Source organism: Thunnus albacares, chromosome 18 (assembly GCF_914725855.1).
Source record: "Thunnus albacares chromosome 18, fThuAlb1.1, whole genome shotgun sequence".
In the NCBI taxonomy this organism is placed as follows: Eukaryota; Metazoa; Chordata; class Actinopteri; order Scombriformes; family Scombridae; genus Thunnus; species Thunnus albacares.
In genome coordinates this window covers 28,274,971-28,290,291 of record NC_058123.1, presented here as the reverse complement: position 1 = coordinate 28,290,291, position 15,321 = coordinate 28,274,971, and the positions used below count along the sequence as shown (strand labels likewise).

Below are 15,321 nucleotides of genomic sequence, written 5' to 3'. Positions count from 1 at the left end.
CTGTTTTTATTTCACTTCCACAATAAATATCAAACAATCTCTAAGATTTTTTTTTTTTACAAAACAGTCCAATGCTGTAGTCCATGGTAATATGTCTCATTCTGCCACTTGATTGGCTATCTGCTCCAGCTGGCTGCTCTCTCTGGGGCTCTGCTCCGTCAAATAGGTGCTCAGCTGCCAGATGCCAACTGTCCCATCTGTTCTCCCCACTGCCAGCAGATGAGGGTTCTGACAGTTGAAGGACAAACACGTTGCAGCCTGGCCGGCCCCTCCCTGGTCGATGGTGGCTGCTGGCCTCAGGGACCTGTGGCCTAGGTCGAATATCTGCACCTCACCTAAAGAGAGAGACAAACACATCTGTCTGACGCCCACAAGTGCTGCTCTATTTACATGAGATGTTGGAAATGCTGTGAGTGATGGACACATCGACGTCCTGACCCCTAGCGACTGCAATTTAGTGACCCTTTTCCCAAAATCAAGACTGATCTAAGCTCTGATCTGCTTACAATAGAATGGCATTAAGATCATCTTAGCTTTAAGATGGTCTTGAGAAATGGGGCCCAGATCTACCTCCTGATCAGAATCTGATTTGGGACATGTGTAAATCCAGTTTTGATGCTGTACCTTGTCCAGTGGCTGCAGCAAAAAGCAGCGGTCTGGTTGGAGACCACTGCACCTGGAAGATGTAGGAGTCTGAGACCCTGAGAGACAGCAGCGGGTTGGCCTGCAGCAGAGAGTGGAGGTGGGCCACGCCGTCAGTCCCTGCACTCACAAACAGGTTCCTGTAAACAGAACGACATCAGTGCTGAGTCATCACACCTCACATAGCTGCTGATCACATCTGGATTGATCACATGTTTGGGGTCACAGTGGGCTGAGTCTTCACCTGTGGAAAGGTGAGCAGTGTATGGAGTGGACAGGGCCGCTGAGAGGTCTGAATGAGAAGACGGCCGGGGCTCTCAGTGTCACACTCTGGCCTTCAGAGGACACTACCGCGGCTGGCGTTTGGGAGGAGAAGGAGCATCTGAGCAGCAGGCCGCCCTCAGAGCCCACCAGGAAGGTGTCAGAGTCCCAGGGAGACAGAGCCAGAGAAGTGACGCCCACGGTGCTGCTGCCTCGAGCCTACAAGCAACACAAACCTACAAGTGTCACTTTGTACCTCCAGTCAACACAAAGGAGCAGTTTAGGAACCATTTGAAGATTATAGAAAATGTACTTGTTTGGGTTTTTTGGGGTTTACCTACTTAATCTTCAATCAATCATATCTGTGCTTTGTTGTGTAAAATGTCAACTCTTCAGGCGCTATCAAATTTTTAGGATGCATTTATCAAAGAACAACCATCTTTATTCCCTCACTGTTCACTGCGACAGTAAGTGACCTGTGTGTACGAGCAGAATGACCCTCCATCCAACTGAACACACACAGGTGTGAAGTAGCCGTAATAAAGACAGTGAATATACAACTGTCAGGAAGAACCACACCTGAATGTCTACACTGATGCTGCAACTAACGTTTATTTTCATTCTGCATAAATCTGTAGATTATTTGCTTGATTAATCGATTAGTTGTTTTGTCCATAAAATGGTGAAACATGTTGGTCACTCTTTCCCAAAACCCAACATGACCAACAATCCACAAGCCAAAGATATTCAGTTTAGTGTCATAGACGACTAAAGAGACCAGAAAATATTCACATTTAACAAGCTGGAATCAGAGAATTTTGTCATTTATTTCTTTAAAAAGAAAATCGCTCAAAACGTTTCATCAGTTATCAAAATAGTTGGTGATTAATTTTCTGTGGATCGACTAATCATTGCAGCTCTGGACAATCCATTCATTGTTTAGATATTTCAGTCTGGATCAAAGGACAGAGCGACATCTCCATGCTGCTAGCATCCAGTATATTACCGTCTCTGAAACTGTGCCATCATACTCTGCCTAATTTACTGGCCTTTTGTTCCTTGAAGCTTCATTTCAGTAAACTATGTGGATTAGTGCCCGATCACTCCCTGGAGAGTTCTGTAGATATTATAAGCTTCATCTTTTCCACACTGACACTGGATGAATTCCACAATGTGTCAGCGTTCTGTCATCCTGAGCCTCACCTTGTAGCTGCTGCTGCTGCTGCTGTGTGGAACCTGCTGTCGCACCAAAGCGTAGGCTGCATTCAGGACGAGCCTGCCCTGGTCCGAGTCCACCGTCCACAGCAGCACCCTTCCCCCTGAGCTGGCACTCAGCACCCCAAACTCTCCTCTCTTCTGCAGGGGCACCCAGGCAACCTACACACACACACACACACACACACACACACACACACTAATTAATTAATTGACTAATCATTGCAGTTCTACCGATTGGGATATCAGTAGTGGAGCATGCTGATTGGATAATAGAGCATCAGTGGAAAGATGGACGGGCAGATTGTGTGCACTCACCTGATAAACAGGCTCTCTGTGGCTGTCTGCAGACATCCCAGTCTGGGCCAGCACAGGGTCCTGAGTCCGACTAGTATCCCAGAGCACCACCTCTCCACTGTACAGACCCCCTGCAGCCACAGCACACACACACACACACACACACACACACGATGTGGTATTTAAATACATGTGATGAACAATTCAATCACAACAGGTCCAGCAGCAGATAACAAGCAAGATCAAATCCATTCCCACCAAATGCACCATCCATAATATATATAAATCTCAATGTAAATACGTTGAAAGCATCCAGAAACAGGCTGTTATCGGCTCCGTGACGTGAGGCCGCAGACCGGTGGCGTACCTGCGATGAGGGCGGGCTGTTTGGGGTGACAGCACAGAGCGGTGACTGCGGTGGGAACATCTATGACCAGATCAGCTTGTTTGGGGTTCAGGCCTCGACGGTCCAGGTTCCACGTGCAAACATACGACTTGTCAGTGCTCCAGTCACCGTCATCTATCCTGTTGAGCCAAAACACACGGTTTTTTTTTTATCTCGTGTGAACTACACCGAGCGCATGATGACTACAGGAAAGCTACTCAAACAGAGAAGTGAGCCACCAACATACCGACCATAAGCGCAGGCGATAACTGAACCTGTACAACTCCAGGACACGCTGGTTACATGAAGATCTCTCTCTTGTGCGCTGGGATGTTGAAGGCGATGGAGGCATGAAACCTGCAAACATAACAGAGCAGTCTAACGTTATATAATATATAACAGACAAACACCTCCGCTTCTTACAGTATGTTTAATTTGTTGATCCTGCTTACCAGTTGACTATGATCCTCCCAGTTCACCTGGAACCAGTCGAAGGCATGACTCCTGGCGTTTCTCACCAACTCTCTGATGACGGCGTCCTCAACCCGCTGCAGGAAGTCCTTGAGGCCGGGTGGTTCTGGCTCATCGTGGTGTTGTTGGAGGAGCTGCTCTGTGGCCTGGTCCTGTGGCTCCGTCTGAGTACAGCTGCTGGTGGTGGACACAGTCTGGACCTCTGCCTCAGTGCTGTGAACCGCCCTGGTCTGACAGCCTCTCTGAAATACAAATAAGTTGCATCCCACATGTATTATATTCAAGTCTAAAAATACAAGACACAGCAACAGTGTTTGGTAGCTTTTTGTTTTCTGTCAAAGCAGTTAGTTTAGAAGCTAACAGCTGACGTTGTAACAATTAATGGCCGTTTACCTTGTACTGGTTTTCAAGCTGACACTAATTATTTTGTCATTCTTTAGCAAGCTACAGGTTGTTCTCCTGCAGTGTAAAGCTACTTGGTATTTTTCAAGTTTGTCTTAAAACAATAGTCAGGTGCTCGTATTAACATTGAAACATGTTTTTCATGTTGTAATCATTCCTCCTGTTCATATTGATCATAAGAGTAATGTGATGGGTGACCACAGTCCTCCTTCTGTGCAAAAATGTATTCAAAAGTTTATCTGAAGCTGATATGAAGCTTCAGCGTCCAAATGAGTCAAATCAAGTAGATATCTTTCAATGTTACAGTCTTTTTAGTGCCAAAGTTCCTCTTTTTGTTACTATACTTCCACTGCAGCTCAACAGGGAAACACTGTCTGAAGAAACCCAAAGAGGGAATTTGATGCTAAAAAGACTGTAAATGTGTCAGATATCCACTTGATATGATTAACTCTGATGACTGACTGATGAAGACTCATCAACTTTTAAATGAGGACACACTGTGGATTTTGGCCTCCATCACTTACACTGAAAACACATTTGAAGGGGATTTTTAATAGTCAGTATGAACAGGAGGGATCATTACAGTGAGGAAAACCTCTTTCACTGTTCATATGGACACCTGACTGTTGTTTTAAGACCCACTTGAAAAAATGTGAACCTGTCCTTTAATACATCCCACGATACAATAACGTTAGCTCCATCTCTGAGCGCATCTCCTGTGGTTAGCTAATTTACACTTCTGAGGAACACCTGAATGTAACAGCGTGTAAACAAATGTTAGCTTCTTTCGGGCTAACTAACGTTACCATAGGACAATGTTGTTTCTGAACTGTATGAAATATTCGGTAGCTATAACAACAAGTATATTGTCAGTCACGTTAACAAAGCACTTTGGGAGTGTTGCTCATACATACCGACTCCTGCGTGGACTGCTGAGACTTCCTCCACAGTGAGGGAACACTGACTGAGTCCAGAGCTTCGTCAGTAAACATGCTAATGAGTCTGGTTTACCCGGGCAAAAGGGAGAAAGGTTAACATTATCCACCTAAACTAACTGAGACGATGGCTTTTGGTATGTTTTTGTGATGTTAGCTGTTTTTCACTGCAGGAGCCATTTTCTACAAAGCGGACGTTACCTTGGTTACGGAGAGAGGATACCCAGAAACAAGAGAGAAATCCCGCGTTTACTTCCGTTTCCGCTTTATTCCAGGTTTGAAATCCTAGCTCTCTAAAAAAAAATTGTGTTTTAATGTGAAGCCGCTGCTGTACAGTATTTATATGAAACAACTATTTAAAGTTAATAACACATAAATATCTGTCTCCCCCATATGTTCAAGTTGTAGCTAATATGCTGTCATACTGTATATGATGGACGCATCTGTACTTCCTGTAGAGGCCCGTCCGTCTCTCCTCAGTATTAAACTCTAACATGCACAAACTGGCGTTTAAACCGTACTAAATGTCCTATGCTCTGTATGTCTCTAGAATTATTGGGATATTTACCACGTTTTATTCTAGTCAGTTTTCTCAAACAGTATTATTCTGTCATTGCTCTCCGTTTTTTTAGTCCTTGCCGGAGCGCAGAGGTCAAATGGTGGTTACTGCGGTAATGTGTTTGCTGTAGTTGAGCTGTTCTCTGCTGACACTATTTTTGAATTTTCTCTACTGTCTCTGTGGATGTATTATAAGATCTTATTACATCCAGGATTGTCTCTCAAACACAATGTAAAAGCAGGAAAGGCCTGGTCGGGATGGTGGCAGCCAAACACTTTTCTCCAAGTGTCACTTCATGTGAGAGATGTCTGACACCTATTGGTGGGAGAACTACATGACAAATGTTCATTTGTAGAAGATTAAAGAGGTTGTTTTTTTAGGTTAACAGAGATACAGAGTCACTGCTGCAGGTAGAGGGTAGTTTACTGACAATAAGCTCTGTGATAGCAGGAATCATTTCCCCAAATCCTCTACTATGTTGTGCAGAAAGATGAGCTACTTCCATAATGTAACATTCACCTGTAGAGCCTGTTACTATCCTATCAACATACACTAAGAGCCACTGTGTATCATCTTAGTGAGCCATGTAATTGCTGTTGTTTGGACCCCAATGAGAAAGGCACATACATGTCAACAAAGACAATTGACACACTGCACAGGGTCATTTTTAACTGTCTGAACAAATAAAATACCTGTCTGTTTTATCATTTATCTTTTAGTTATATGATTAAGTTCACTGTGTGACATTTCAGGTGTGTAACCAGCTAACCTCTGGACGGACACAGAAGTGATCAGCATGTGAAAAGAAAAACTATAGCGCCAAATTAGAAAATACCCAAATACGATCAAACTACTCCAAACATCATGTATACATTTATTTATTGTAACAAAGCAACTGGTACACTTAATTTAATGTGAACAGGTTTCCAGTGGAACAGGAGATTCTACAGAGATCTTTTTTTCCTCCTCCTCTCTCCCATCTCAAAATGTTAAGCCAAGCTCAAAATTAGATTTTTAGGCTGTTTTTTTTATAAAAAAATGTACATTTCAAACTTTGTTGTGGGTGCCTGAAAAACAACATAATGAAAATTTATTTAACAGAACTCCAGAGTCGGTGTCAACCCCCGCTGCCCTACCACACCCTCCCCATTAAACTGTGTACAATTAACCACTGTCTTACCAAGATACATGAATATCCCAAAAACATTTACAACAGTTGAAAGGAACAAGCTGGTGCTTTCAATCAGTTCCATTTCTACAATAAGTCACAAAGGAAAATGCAACTTCTAATAAGCCTTAGTACCCCCCAACCACTGGATATATTATAATATACATTTATATATATAAAAGTGGCTAAGGATGCTATGATTAAGTTATCACTGCACCATGGCTTATTTTTTATTGAACTCACAACTTCAACAGAAACTGTAACTTCATATCTTACATAGAAATTGCTATTGTACGTATTTTAAATCTACGTAGGATGACGTGCAGAATGCTACAAATTTTTTTTATTCTTTTGCATGTCTTTGGGAGATGTAGATAAACAATGACAGGTGAGACTTCCAGAGAGCCACCGACACCCCCACTGCACCCGATGTAGACCTGCTGTGTACAGTTGTATGCAAAAGTTTGGGCACCCCTTGACAAATAACATATTTTGGTCTTTTTTTTCCATTTAAAAGATGTAAATAGTCTCTCTAGGATATGGAGAAAAACACAACGTCATCAGCAAACATGAATGCATAGTTAGTTTTTATCTCATAAATTGAACAAAAGTTATTTAAAAAAAAAAATAAAAAAACTGACATGTATAAGTTTGGGCACCTTAAGAGTTCTGAAGTATCTGATTCTTTTTACAAGGTCTCAGATCTTGATCAGCTGGTTAGGCCTGAGGCATGTCAACAATTGTCATTAGGAAATGTCAGCTGATGCCAATGTCAGAGCTTTACAAATACTCTGACTCATCAAGTCTTGTGTGAACACTCAGCAACCAGGACTTCCTCTAAACAGCTGTGTGAGACTGTAATGAAAGATATTGACATCCACAATACAGAGGAAGGCTACAAGACAGCACAGTGTTGTCAGCTTGCAGTTTCCACAGTGTGAAATGTAATTAAGAGATGGTAGTTTAGGGCAACTGTGGAGATCAAGATGAGATCTGGAAGACCAAGAAAACTCTCAGAGAGGACTGCTCATGTACTGGTCAGAAAATCAAAACCCCCATTTGACTGCAAAAATCCTGCAGCAAGATTTAGCAGACACAGGAGCGGCGGTGCACTGTTCCACCGTGCAGCGATGCTCGGTGCACAAACAAGACCTTCATGGAGGAGTCAGTAGAAGAAAACCTTACCTGTGTCCTCATCATAAAATCCAACGTCAGAAAAGTATGAAAAGGAACATCTACAGAAGCCTGACGTGTTTTGGAAACAAGTTCTGCAGACCGATGAAGTTAAAAAAAGAATTCTTTGGCCACAGTCAGCAAAGGTATGTTTAGAGAAAAACAGGAGCAGCATTTCATGAAAAGAAAATCTTGCCAACTGTTAAGCATGGGGGTGGATCTATCATGCTTCAGGGTTGTGTTGCAGCCAGAGGTGCAGGAAACACTGCACAGGTCCAGGGAGGAATGGATTCCACTAAATGCCAGCAAATTCTGGAGGCAAAAATCCAACCGACTGTAAAAAAAGAAAAAAAAAAAAAAATGCTGAAGCTGAAAAGAGGACGGCTTCTACAACAGGATGATGATCCTAAACATACCTCGAAATCCACGTGGACTACCTCAAGAGACGCAAACGGTTTAGGTATATCAGCTCAGGGGACTGAGATACACATTTCTATTACAGATGAGACAGACTGGTCCAAAAACATGGCCGCCATCAACCAAAATATCTTTGCAAGTGGCGGGGCTTAGAGAATATTGGTCATAACTCATTAACCATTTGTCCAATCATCATAAATGTTGGTAAATAACAGTCTGTCATTGGGAACAGGTCTAGCAAAGCATTTGGAGCCTGACCCATAGGGGGCGCCACAAATGTCTATCTGAAAACCCGGTGCACAGAACCTCACCAAAATTAGGGTGCACGCTCTGAAGACAATTATTAACCAAAATCTGAAGCACCATATTGATTGGTGCAAGTGGGCGTGGCCTATCACATATTTGCTCATAACTCAAGATGCCTTTGAGCAATCCTGACTAAACTCACTGGAGACATCCTGCACTAGCTCCTGAACACACTCACACAAAGATTCATTCACATCGGATGAAGGGAGGACAAATAGTGGAACTTTGAGTGTGCAATTCTTGAAATACTGCAGGCTTTGTGATGATGAAACAAGTGTGTGATTGGTCTCACTCCTCCTTCAAACAGAATCAAACTAGCTGAGGACACTTTACTCATGTTTGTGCAGCCTGAAACCTGCTTTCATTTGGGCTGATTGAGCTGCTTCCTCCTGTTGAGCACAAAAAGCTTTGGACCCATGAATTGCCATTTGCAGCTATATTTATTTTTGTTCAATTCATGACATAAAAAGTAACTATGCATTAATGTTTGCTGAAAATACTGTTTTAAGTTCCATATCCTAGAGAGCCTGTGTTTACATCTTTTCAATTAAAAAACTAAAAAAAAAAAAAACAAACAAACAAACAAATATGTTATTTGTCAAGGGGTGCCCAAACTTTTGCATACAACTGTATGGAGCTGGTCTTGAGACATGGCATTATGGACAGGCTGTGGCTGCAGAGGAAGAGGACGGACAGGCTGACGACACACAGGGAAAAAAAAAAAAGTTTTGTTTTTGTTTTTTTTTTTACAAAATCCCCCTCCCCAAAACAAACAAAATATTTTGCTCCCATGGGTTGTAGGATGATCACGAAGGGAGGACTGGGAAAAGATGTTGGCTGAAACGTTTAATCGTCCTCACCATCATCCTGAAAGAAAAAATAAAGATTTCACTGATTGTTCCAAGAAAACGTTTCAGAAGTCCTTTGAGTTACCATTGAAATGTCGAAGTCTTCTATTGGACAGAATGTTTTCATTAGGGCCTGACCCATACTGAATTTATGAGGCCAATACCGATATTAGAAAGTAAAAAAATTCTGATATCAATATAACGGTCAACAATCTTATATATATATATATACACAGAATATAATGCATGTTTTTTGCAATGATCCCTAAAATGTTGTTATCAAACACTTGTGACAAAGATATGTCATGGAGACAGAATATTTACAGTGTAACAATAAACTTTATTGTATAAAATGACATCAGTGCACTTCAAATAAAAAACATGTGCGTATGTATTAAACTTGAGTTAAGAAAAAGGATCAAATATACATAAAATGCTGCCTATATAACTAATTTTATATATTTATATAAATATGCACATATCAGACAACATATATGCCGATACTGATATATCTGCGGTAGTCAAATATCGGCCAATAATATCGGCCGATCGATATATCGGTCAGGCTCAAGTTGTCACTGATTACAGTCACTAGTTCAACACTACAGAGAATGGCAAGAAAGTTGCTTTGTGATCAGCTCTGTCCTTACCTCTCCATCTTCTCCATCACCATCCTCATCTTCATCTTCACCTTCTTCTTCCTCCCCCTCGTCAATATCTTCCAGACCCTCCTCTTCATCGTCGTCGTCATCACCGTCACCTTCCTCGTCCTCCATGTCGGGGACCTTGGTAACATTTAGACATTAACCACCTGGTACTGGTTTCTTGAGTGTAAAGTGACAGTAGAAGAAAACATTGTGACCAAGATGCTGGTCGGTTCTTCTCTGGTAGACTATGTTATGGAGGTTCTGTTTCTAAATGACATCACACTTCAATGTTTTGGCATTTCTGTGCTGCAAGCTCTTGTTACTTCAGCCAACATATATCTACATTGATACATAGACTCACCAAACACTTTATTAATGCTATCCTATACAACAGCTCTGCCATAAATTATACTTTTACCAAGCGCATACACTTTCAGATTTTGTTGACATTGTCAGAATGGTGATAATTCTACTTGATGTTTATTACTGAGGTCGTAGTGGGTGCTGGTGGTGTAACTGGAGTCATGTATGTTTATGAGTGGATGAAACATTAGGAACACTTCTCAATATAATACAACATGAAAGCTTCCTCAGAGAGAGCTCCTCATTCCTGTCTATCTTTCTGACCTTAATACAACATCACAAGGAATTTAGCAAACTCAACCAACCCTGCTGTGCCTACTTTGGGATGTGAGCTGCCGGTTCATAAAGTACCGCCATGTGATTGGTTGGAAACAGCTTTGTTCCTGTGATGTGGTTGGTTGTTTCGACATTGTCAACCAATGTTACTTCAATATATTGAGGAAATTCTCTGTCTCAATCAGTGTTTATATCACTGTCCTAACATATAACAATAATAAAGGTTGCATGGTAACTGATGAACCATCGCCATGACAATGAAGCAACTTTCATGTGAACTTAAAAACAACATTAAAAAAATGTAAGTGTGTGTCAGAAGTGTGATTGGAGGGCCAGTGTGTGGCCAGCTCAGAGTGAAGTTAAGACTAAAAGGAGAGCGAGGTGAAAGTGATCATCCTACCAGGTAGTACTGCAGCGGGTTGGGCCAGATGTCGTCTTTGATCACTTCTCCCAGCTCGTCAGCTCCTGCATCCGAGTGGTCAGTAAACCAGGTGAAGAAGCTCTCTGGCTCCTCATGCTGCCTTTTCTTCCCGGCTTTGTTTGGCGTCTGGCCTGTGCGCTTTGTCAGGTCCTGAGGAGGAAAACGTGTTCAGAGAAAAAGAAGTGTAAGCAAACAGAAACAAGAAGAAAACCCAACGGGGAGATGAGAGAGAGGCAGTAAAAAGTTTTCTCACTCCTTACATTAATGTGTTGTAGTATTAAATACGTCAGTAAATCTTTCATCAAACCAACATACAACCCAAAGAAAAAAAAAAACAAACCAACCTTTCCAGCTTTCCATTTGATTTCAGTCGATTTGGAAACTGGATCTCCGCTCTCATTTACATTAAACTCTTTGGAGAGGGCTTTGTTCTCAAAGTACGGATTCTCATCAAAATACTGGAAAAAAAAAAAAGGACATCTGAGTCAATTTCCATCAGCGTACGGCCGTTAAGAATGTACGACGACAAAGTGGACATGACTACTCACAAAATCTATTCTATATCCTGACTTGATATCCTCGAACTCGGTGACCTCCACCCTCGACAAGTAATGAAGTGCTTCCTCGTCTTCCTCCCCCAGAAGAGCTGAAACTACATGTCGCCGTGCAAAACACAAGCACAAGACTGTTAGCTGCTGATCCCACACTTCTCTGTGTCCAATGTCAACATGTACAAATAATGTCACATTTAAAAGCAGTAAATACAACAAGACAATTACTCTTTACTCCACTGATGATCATTTGTGTTATAAGCAAAGTTTGTTCTTTACAGAGTCATGCACATGCAGACATAACAACAACAAAACAGTAACTTACCTTGTGGATGGTTGACGAATGTTGTGACCCAGAAGTTGGGGATTTTGGCTATGAGTTCTGATCGCTTCTGAAAGAATGGCTGGCGTAATTTGTTGTACTTCTGCTCTACTTTTAAAATTTCTTCACTTGCCTGTTCATTCAGTCTGAGGAGGCAAAAACACACGAGTAAGAAAACTTTCTCCACACATACACACATTTACCATAGCTTAAAAAGACCAAACTCACCTGTCAATTTCATTCTGTACTTCATCAATGTGTTCGATTGCTTCCTGTTGCTCTTTTTCTGAAAAGGAAAAAGAAACTTAGGGATCTTGGAACGAACGCCGCATACTCCTGCCACCAATAACAAATATGGCTGACTCAAGTTACTAGGTAACTGAGGTTACTGTAATCTAAGGCTGAGGGATTCTGATTAAAAATAATAAATAATGTGACAGAACAAAGGTATGCAAAAAACCACATGAATTTAATTGATGCTTGTTGCATCCTGGACATCCTTATATTATTAACAGGAATTGTGACCTTTCCTTCATCCGTTCTCTTGCAGCAACTATTAAGGTGTGGCTCACAAAGCAAATATACACTGTCCACCACACTCTCATCCAACCATTGTCAGAAAAACTAATCTCAGCCTCACACAGACATGTTTAATCATATGATTAATGACGCAGCTGCTGTTTATTTATGTGAATACCACATTTTTCACTGCAAGTGTGATGAATGGAATTAAATGTCTTCTGACTAATACAGTTTATAGTTGCTGCGAGGGAAAACGAAAGTCAGTAGTACTGAAGGATTAACAGCAGCACTTCATTTACTTGCTTCTACTCAAGTTCTGCTTATTTTAAACATTGAATATGTTTTATTAATCTTGTCTTGGTTTTCAACACTATCTTGCTTTCATCTATTTTGAAGTCATGTTTACAATTTCTTGACATGAAATGCACTCACAAAATGCAATCATGTGCAATGAATCTATTTCAAAACGAGCACAGAAAAAAAGTTTTGCTGCCGTCTTCTGAAGCATGATAAATAAACTGACTTTTTTAATGACTATAATCACATTTCTCATTATCAGATTTTTTTTAAAACTGTCAATGTCGGTACAGACGTCAGGCATCCATCAGCAATTCGGGACACATTTAAACAACCAAAACTTAACTTTGCAAAAACATCACCCTTTAAAGGTTAAACGATCCCCCAAGTAATTCATCACAATGTTTAACGTACATTTTAGCGATTGCAGACGAACTCTTTTCTCGGTCATTTCTCCACAGTACACACGGTGTGTTTAATAGTGTGTGTTTGTGTGTGTGTGTGTGGTGGATCCAGGCAGACAGACCCTCTGCCTCCTGCAGTCTGGAGCTTCCTGTTGCTGCTAAAGGCGGCCTGGTTTGAATGAGACGCTGTCCGCTTCACGCTGATAATTACACACTCCGAGGTCCTCCAGAGCTTATTTACGCATTATAAACACACATTAACATTCGTAATGCCACCAAATAGCGATGCTTCAACTGTATGAGCGAATAAAAAGTGGTTGTTTACATTTTGTCCAGCTACTAACTCGCACACTAAAGCCAAGCTAGCACGCATGGTTATTAAAGTTATTATCATTATTCGAGTTATCAGTGCTCGGCCTCTCCTGGCTGCTGGGACTCTGAATACAGTCAATGTTGCACTAACGTCAGCTACTAATGTCGAAAACAACCGTTTAGGAAGCTCCGGACACAAACGTGTTGTAAAGGAAACGCTCAGCTGCACGCGTTTTCATCAATACCACTCAAAAACAAACCTCCCACATGTGGCTGAATGAACAACAATCACGCAAAATGCAGGCTGTGCAGCACAAAAACCGGCCTCCTTCATGTGAACTACTAGCTAGTGTAAGCTAATGTAGCTAATGTTAACCACTCACGTTGACTAAACAGTTAGCACATGCTAGCATGCTACATCACTGTACAGTCCTACAAGGCTAAATTAAACTCCATACACACATGTATCATTTGAACTCAGCAGTCCACTGAAAATAACAAAATGACGAAAAACAAATGAAAATGGCGTTGTGCGGGATAACCGCCATTCCTTCACGTTACCGGAGGTCTCGTCCGCTCCGTCGTGATTTGAATTCTCCTTTCTGCTGACTTTCGCCGATGAAGCCGACATGGTTATCGTTTGCCGTGAGTCTTTAGACCAGATGTATATCCCGGGTGGTTTCTAACTCTTCTCTGGAGGATAAAAGTTTCTTCCACCTTACAGAGTGCGTGTTTCTCGGAGCCCACGATGAGGAGGACTGATGTTTCCCTCGGCGGCGCTCGGTCGGTGAACACATTTATGGTGCTCTGCTGCCGCCAGCTGGCTGGAGTGCGACACAACAGGCAGGACATTAAACTCCTCTTCAGCGCGCTAGTTATTAGAGACGGCAGGTTCGACTCTTTTCACTCACTAAAGAGAATCGAGTTTTCGAGTCATTCGAGTCACCGAGTTAGTCACCCAAAGCCCGGAGAATCTAACACTCCTCCACTGATTACAGCCTGCAACCCGGGCCCTGACTAGTTCAAATAAATACATCTCATGAAATATTTCTCTTGGAGAATGTTGGTGATTTGAATAGAGGTGTCTGATGGTTCAAACTTTTCACCCTCCTCTCATTTTCACCTCTACCCATCATACTTTTTGCACTTTTGAAAGGCAGAGTTGTTCAGGTTTTGTGTTATCTATGATGGAAGGAGTGAAGGTGTATATGTGTGGTGATGCTATGGAGACCTTTGGGACCCCATGGGTGGTTAATTCGTGGTCACTGGGGAGGCCTGAATTACTTCACTCATGCGGATATATATGTACTCAATTCTAATGCAGTGAGTCTGCTAATCAGAAATTGCAGACTGTTGAATTTCATGATTGATCAATCAGAATCAAGTAGTAGTACATTACTTAAAAAGGACAAATTAAACTTCATGGACAGCTGACGGTGGCAAAGAACTTGTGGGTGAGTGATTTGTGCTGAGTCAGACCTTCAGCTCTGAGCTGGGAGAGCGAGTACTGAGTTGAAACAAATGCCAGAGTGGTTGCTTTTCTCACAGGTCTAGGTTAATACAGTAATTCACTTGATACATCTCCACAAATACAGTTACATTACAGTTGTCTTCATAGTTCCCACTAGCTAGCTAGCAAGTAGGAGGGGGCAGTGAACAAGTTAGTGGAGACAAAGACTTGTCACTCAGTAAAAAGAGTCTTTCTTTTCAAACGATTCGTTCATGACTCACACATCACTACTGGTTCTGTACTTTGCTTGTCCATCCAGGACAACTACATATTCAGTAAACTAAGTGTTATACTTACAAAAAAATAATTTGCAAGCATAGTCACATTTTCAAACAATTTCCATACATTTATCCCTTTTCTTCAATTTAACATTTTCCTGTTCAGAATTAATGTAATTATTCATTGTTCTTGTTGAATGAAGAATTTCCAAAAGATCCAAATGGGTCAAAACTGTTCCCATTGCACTTAATTACAAGCTATATGACCATGCTACAGTATCACATAGCATTTCTGTATTTATTTTAGGAAACTAGCTGTTAATATAAATGTAAAGCTGACACATGATACCTACTATGTGTATGTAAAGTAGCATGTCATTTTTTTTTTTTACCAAATAT

The 15,321-nt window shown here is 41.4% G+C and overlaps 2 protein-coding genes across 3 annotated transcripts; both read right to left on the bottom strand.

Moving 5' to 3' along the window:
• dync2i2 (dynein 2 intermediate chain 2) lies at nt 1-5,427 on the bottom strand. 2 transcript variants are annotated; one of them, XM_044334083.1, is made up of 10 exons: nt 5,177-5,427; nt 4,588-4,901; nt 3,253-3,513; nt 3,048-3,157; nt 2,783-2,940; nt 2,437-2,546; nt 2,107-2,280; nt 887-1,122; nt 625-782; nt 1-335 (listed from the first exon to the last, which is right to left on the bottom strand). In XM_044334083.1, exons 2-10 carry the CDS (start codon nt 4,663-4,665, stop codon nt 97-99), a joined length of 1,524 nt encoding a protein of 507 aa, XP_044190018.1. In that variant the 5' UTR covers nt 4,666-4,901; nt 5,177-5,427; the 3' UTR covers nt 1-96. The 2 variants fall into 2 exon arrangements, with proteins under 2 accessions (XP_044190018.1, XP_044190017.1); XM_044334082.1 differs by having other exon boundaries at nt 4,588-5,427.
• Nucleotides 5,428-6,029: 602 nt separating this feature from the next.
• LOC122968442 (protein SET-like) lies at nt 6,030-13,984 on the bottom strand. Its single transcript, XM_044333665.1, has 8 exons — nt 13,756-13,984; nt 11,888-11,945; nt 11,663-11,805; nt 11,335-11,438; nt 11,131-11,244; nt 10,766-10,936; nt 9,730-9,864; nt 6,030-9,098 (listed from the first exon to the last, which is right to left on the bottom strand). Exons 1-8 carry the CDS (start codon nt 13,823-13,825, stop codon nt 9,078-9,080), a joined length of 816 nt encoding a protein of 271 aa, XP_044189600.1. The 5' UTR covers nt 13,826-13,984; the 3' UTR covers nt 6,030-9,077.
• Between the last annotated feature and the right edge of the window lie 1,337 nt (nt 13,985-15,321).